Source organism: Budorcas taxicolor, chromosome 11 (genome assembly GCF_023091745.1).
Source record: "Budorcas taxicolor isolate Tak-1 chromosome 11, Takin1.1, whole genome shotgun sequence".
NCBI lineage: Eukaryota > Metazoa > Chordata > Mammalia > Artiodactyla > Bovidae > Budorcas > Budorcas taxicolor.
Genome location: NC_068920.1, coordinates 54,436,977 through 54,442,976, shown reverse-complemented (window position 1 = coordinate 54,442,976; position 6,000 = coordinate 54,436,977). Strand labels below are relative to the sequence as shown.

The 6,000-nt window shown below is 41.0% G+C and overlaps 1 protein-coding gene across 1 annotated transcript in view; it reads right to left on the bottom strand.

Moving 5' to 3' along the window:
- Positions 1–534: 534 nt before the first annotated feature.
- Positions 535–6,000, bottom strand: part of GFRAL (GDNF family receptor alpha like) — an 86,753-nt gene continuing 81,287 nt past the window's right edge. The window contains exon 9 of the mRNA XM_052648215.1: positions 535–640. Within this exon, the coding sequence (XP_052504175.1) occupies positions 535–640 (106 nt within the window). The remainder of the gene's footprint in view (positions 641–6,000) is intronic.

Genomic DNA, 6,000 nt, shown 5'->3' with positions numbered 1-6,000 from the left:
GAACAAATTTAGAGCTTCCTGACAGCTCATGGTAATGAGCTTTTCATGTGAGCAAGAAATAAACCTTGTCATTATAATCCACTGACATATCATGACTGCTTGTTACTGTAGGATTAACCCAGCCTATCCTGTTTGAGACACTTATTGCACAGAGTATTATTACAAATAAGACAGATAATGAGGCAAATTCAAATGTTCACTAGAAAATAAAAATATAATAGGAGTCTGTACAGAGGGAAACTTTCTAACTGTTAGGTGCAAAGGAAACTCTGACTTTCTAGCAGCTGTATCATAAAGACAAATGTATTTAGATACCCGTTTCTGTGTCCATTATATAAACAAACATCTGTTCCTCAGTGGAATCAAATGATTTCTAGTCAGAAATCTCAAATATGCCTCATGGATTTTAACAAAAAGGATTACATTTAACCAACAAATTAAATCCAGTATGGGGAAACTGTTTGATTTGGGGTCTTCTCTGATTGACTTCTGATGAAGATAACTATAATGACCTATAAAATTATAGTGAAGCAACTACAACCTCCAAATCCCTAATCCGAATAGGTCTGCAAACAATGTCTCTCGGGTCGTTTTATATCCAGGGTTCTCTCCGCTTACCATGCGCTCTCTGGTCTGCTGCCTGCAAAAGGGGAGATAATTCAGAAAACTGGGACAAGAGGGAAACAAGGCCGATCTGTCAAATCCGCTGGCAATTGTTGTTGCTTTTTTTCCCCTTTTCTCTTCTCATTTCTTCTCATCACCTCATTTCTTTTCCTCCCATTTCCCTTGTCCTGGTTTCCTCTCTAATAACTATAGTTTTTAGTTGAACCATTGTATATCTGTAATAGGAACATAGTGGAATATCTTAAGTCATCACTTTTTTCTTTTTTTTCTTTTTCCTTGAATCGTGGTTCTCTACAGCTCCAAAGCCAAGCAACAAGTATCCATTACTCCTGTAAAAGACTGGGTAGAGCCTTAGAACAAAGGAGTCATTGTTCAGCTGGAGCTTAAAGTCTAGCCTTTTCAAGCACTTAAAGGAATAATGACATTGAAAGCCAGGGTTTGTGAAGAGAGTAGTGTTTTCTAAATGTTAAAAATGTCTTTGTGTTATCATGATCTAATTCTGGTAGATCTGAGTCATAAAGCTGCATTAAAAGTTATAGTGAAAAATAAATGGAGGATATGGGGGGAGAAAAGTCTACTTTAGATGGTGACCTTGGAGAGATGGAGGGAAGAAAAAGGTAGAGGCAGGAGTTTCAGTTTTGGCATCTTCTCCTGTCTCCTTCTTGACCACTGCCCCCTGCTCAGTCACCACCCAACAGCATCTATAATGGATCTCCCTGGGGGTTTGGGACCAGGGCAAAAATGAGGAACAGTGCTTACATCCATATAAGTTTGGGGAAAATCCCAGCATAAGAGGCCTCACTTCTTTCCTATCAACAAAACTGTGCATTAATCATATTACCAAAATGTTATGGCACTGTAACTCCAGCGGGATGGAAGCTATGACTGAAGGAGAGATTTGATGTTCGCTTCAACAAAATAGCACATAATATAGCCATGTGCAGAGAGAGTGGCTGGCCCTTTGGCTCTCCAGAGGAAGGAAGGGGTGTGGAGATCCTCTCTAGGGAGCAAGATGAGGCCCAGATTTAGAGGAAGAAAACCACCATATATGGAAGCCTCCAAAACTGGAAGCCTTAACAAGGAACCACGGCGCCCGAAGTAGCAGTGTGGACAGGTCATCCCAGAAGACTCCGCAACGTGGCCAGAGACGAGACAGAACAGCGCCTCACAGCGGAGACCAGAGAAAGTACAGAAGGCAACACTCATGCCTCAGAGCGCGCTCCATTCATAGATGTACCCTCCTGGGAAGGAAGAGGAGAGAGACAGGTGAGATGTCCTCCAACTGGGAATTCCAAGTTAAAATATCTGACTTGTTTTCCAAGAGGACCAAGTTCATCTGAATAAGTATTTTGGTGTCTTTCTTGGAAAGATGTTTCCCATCCTGGGAGGGAACAGAATCTTCTGAAAGCAGACCAGATAAATACAAATATCCATTACCTTTACGTACATGTTTCCTGATATTAGGGAAGCCCTGATATGTATTTAAAAATGCTTACTCCTTGGAAGGAAACTTATGACCAACCTAGATAGCATATTAAAAAGCAGAGACATTACTTTGTCAACAAAAGGTCTGTCTAGTAAAGGCCATGGTTTTTCCAATAGTCATGTATGGATGTGAGAGTTGGAATATAAAGAAAGCTGAGCACCGAAGAATTGATGCTTTTGAACTGTGGTGTTGGAGAAGACTCTTGAGAGTCCTTTGGACTGCAAGGAGATCTAACCAGTCCATCCTAAAGGAGATCAGTCCTGGGTGTTCATTGGAAGGACTGATGTTGAAGCTGAAACTCTAATACTTTGCCCACCTGATGTGAATAACTGACTCATTTAAAAAAGCCCTTGTGCTGGGAATGATTGAGGGCAGGAGGAAAAGGGGACAACAGAGGATGAGATGGTTGGATGGCATCACCAGCTCAATGGACATGGGTTTGGGTAAACTCCAGCAGTTGGTGACGGACAGGGAGGCCTGGCGTACTGCAGTTCATGGGGTTGTAAAGAGTCGGCTGCGACTGAGCAACTGAACTGAACTGATATGTATCAGATATGTATCAAGTGTGTATCAGGGCTTCCCTGATAGCTCAGTTGGTAAAGAATTTGCGTAATGCAGGAGACCCTGGTTCGATTCCTGGGTTGGGGAGATCGGCTGGAGGAGGGATAGGCTACCCACTCCAGTATTCTTGGGCTTCCCTTGAGGCTCAGTTGGTAATGAATCTGCCTGCAATGAGGATAGACCTGGGTTCAATCCCTGGGTTGGGAACTTCCTCTGGAGATGGGAATAGCTACCCACTCCAGTATTCTGGCCTGGAGAATTCCAAGGGGTGGCAAAGAGTCAGACATGACTGAGAAACTTTCACTTTACATACATGTTGCATATATGTTGTAAGGCAACAGTATAATGCTTGGCTGCTTTACCATTTTGTAAGTTGTTTAGATTAAATTACTCAGAACTGTTTCATATACTCCTATGTGAAGTCGGTCATCAATTAAAAGATTAGAGCTGCCACTATCATGAATTTAGAGTCTTAATAATGAAGAATATCCCCAAGAAACATAGGGCAACAGAAGATGAAAATGTTCTCTTATACAACAGTTTCCTTACCCATAAAATATTTATTAAATTTTTTTTAATTCTTTGTATATATTTGCCTCCCTGTCTCTCAAAGAAGATGGATAAGCTGATATGCAAGTGGCAAAAGCCAACTTCTCCAAGTGTTGCCTGTGTAAACATGGATTACATGCATTATATCAGATACCCACACTAATGATGCTCTCACAGCTTAATGCTTAGTCCATAGATTTGGTAGACCCATAACCAATTTCCAGCTCTTCTTACCAATTTTCTGAATATTTATATAAAATTATAAATTATTTGCCAGTAGTTCTCTCTACTTTCCCTTCTTTCATACTGAATGATTCAAAGATTCAAACATGTAGAATCTATGTTTGGATATGATTGGAAATCAAGATTAATTACTTTCCCCTAGCTTTATTGAGATATAAATGACATAAAACATTGGGTAAATTTAAGAGGTTTGATTATTATTATGATTTGATACAATTATATACTGAGAAATGGTTACTACACCATGGTTAGTCAGCACTTTTGTTACCTCACATAATTAACATTTCTTTTCATCTACTCTCCTATGAAGTTCCACGTATAAAATATAATATCATTAACTGTGTGCCCAGAATATATTAATCTCATAACTAGAACTGTGTCCCTTTGACCAGCATCTCTTCATTTCCTCCAGACTCTAGCCCCTGGAAACCACCACTCTATTCTCTGTTTCAATGAGCTCAGCTGTTTTTTAGATTCCACATAACTGAGAACATACAGAGTTTTTCTTTGTCTGATGTTTCAGTTAGCACAATGCCCTCAAGTTCCATCCATGTTGTTGCAAATGACACGATTCTCCTTTTCTTATGGCTTAATAATATTCCTGTGTGTGTGTATCTTCTTTGCGCACCATCCGTAGATGGACACTAGGCCTGCTTCCGTGTTTTGGCTATTGTGGTAATGCTGTAATCAACATGGGGGTACAGATATATTTTCAAGATGCTGGTTTCATGTTTTTTGGGTATACACCCAGAAGTGGAATTCCTGGGTCATATAATAGTTCTATTTTTTCCTTTTTTTTTTTGAGGAACCACTGTTTGCCATAGTGGCTCAATTTGTATTCCCACCAATGGTGCACAAGGATTCCCGTTATTCCACATCCTCTCCAACACCCATCTCTTGTCTTTTTGATGATGGCCATTCTAACAGGTGTGAGGGGATATCACCTTATGAGATAAGCAATGCATTTATTTTACTTTGTAAGTTACTTCATTTGAAGTGCATTTGAAATGACTGAAAGAATGGATCTAAGTGTTTTAATGGGCAGTGCCTATTTCTTAGCCCTTACAGTATTCTGTGGCTGATTTTTCCTTTCCTAAAGTTGTTTTCCTCATGGCCTTTATAAAACTTATAAAATCAGAGGGGAAAAAATGACAGCAGGAGAGGAGGAAAAAAAGATGGGCAAGGATTAATAACTGTGATGAAAGAAATTTACAGTATTTGTAGGACAACCAGATGAATGTGTAAAATGATATTTCCTTTATTATCTAGCTGTTTGCTTTAAGGACTACCATCATGGGTGGAATATACCTTATAATTCTTACGATGAGCTATCCTTGTGCATTTCAATATTCCTGCCCACAGGGCTGAGTGCTGCTCACTCCTTATTCTCGCTCCCCTCTGCACCCCCCTCCACATTCTACCAGTGTTCAGAACAAACATGGAAATGCTAAATAACTCTTTATGTGTCCATCAACCATTTTGCTCTTCCAAATCCCTCAAAATGGATCTTCAAATAGAGGAAGATCTCTACTATTGAGATACTAGGGCCATTAACAAATTCTGTTTTCCTATTCAGTGCAGTTTGTTGCTGAGTCATGTCCGACTCTTTGCAACCCCATGAATCACAGCACACCAGGCCTCCCTGTCTATCACCAACTCCCAGAGTTTATGCAAACTCATGTCCGTCAAGTCAGTGATGCCATCCAGCCATCTTATCCTCTGTTGTCTCCTTCTCCTGCTGCCCCCAATCCCTCCCAGCATCAGGGTCTTTTCCAGTGAATCAACTCTTCGCATGAGGTGGTCAAAGTATTGGAGTTTCAGCTTTAGCATCAGTCCTTCCAATGAACACCCAGGACTGATCTCCTTTAGAATGGACTAGTTGGATCTCCTTGCAGTCCAAGGGACTCTCAAGAGTCTTCTCCAAAACCACATTTCGAAAGCATCAATTCTGGAGGTTCATGAGGAAGGGGATATAAGTGTACTTGTGGCTGATGCCCATTGTTATATGGCAGACCCAACACGACATTGCAAAGCAATTATCTTCCAATTAAAAACAAATAAAAATAAAACTGCTGGCTGCCTACCGAAGCTTCCTATCCTCTTCATCCTTGCTAAATAGAACTCTGATTTTACATGGGAATTCAGCCTTTCCTCGGATGATTCAGGGTCAGTTCTTATTCAGTTCAGTTCAGTCGCTCAGTCATGTCCGACTCCATGAATTGCAGCACGCCAGGCCTCCCTATCCATCACCAACTCCTGGAGTTCACTGAGTCACGTCCATCGAGTCAGTGATGCCATCCAGCCATCTCATCCTCTGTTGTCCCCTTCTCCTCTTGCCCCCAGGCCCTTCCAGCATCAGAGTCTTTTCCAATGAGTCAACTCTTCACATAAGGTGGCCAAAGTATTGGAGTTTCAGCTTTAGCATCATTCCTTTCAAAGAAATTCCAGGGCTGATCTCCTTCAGAATGGACTGGTTGGATGTCCTTGCAGTCCAAGGGACTCTCAAGAGTCTTCTCCAACACCACAGTTCAAAAGCA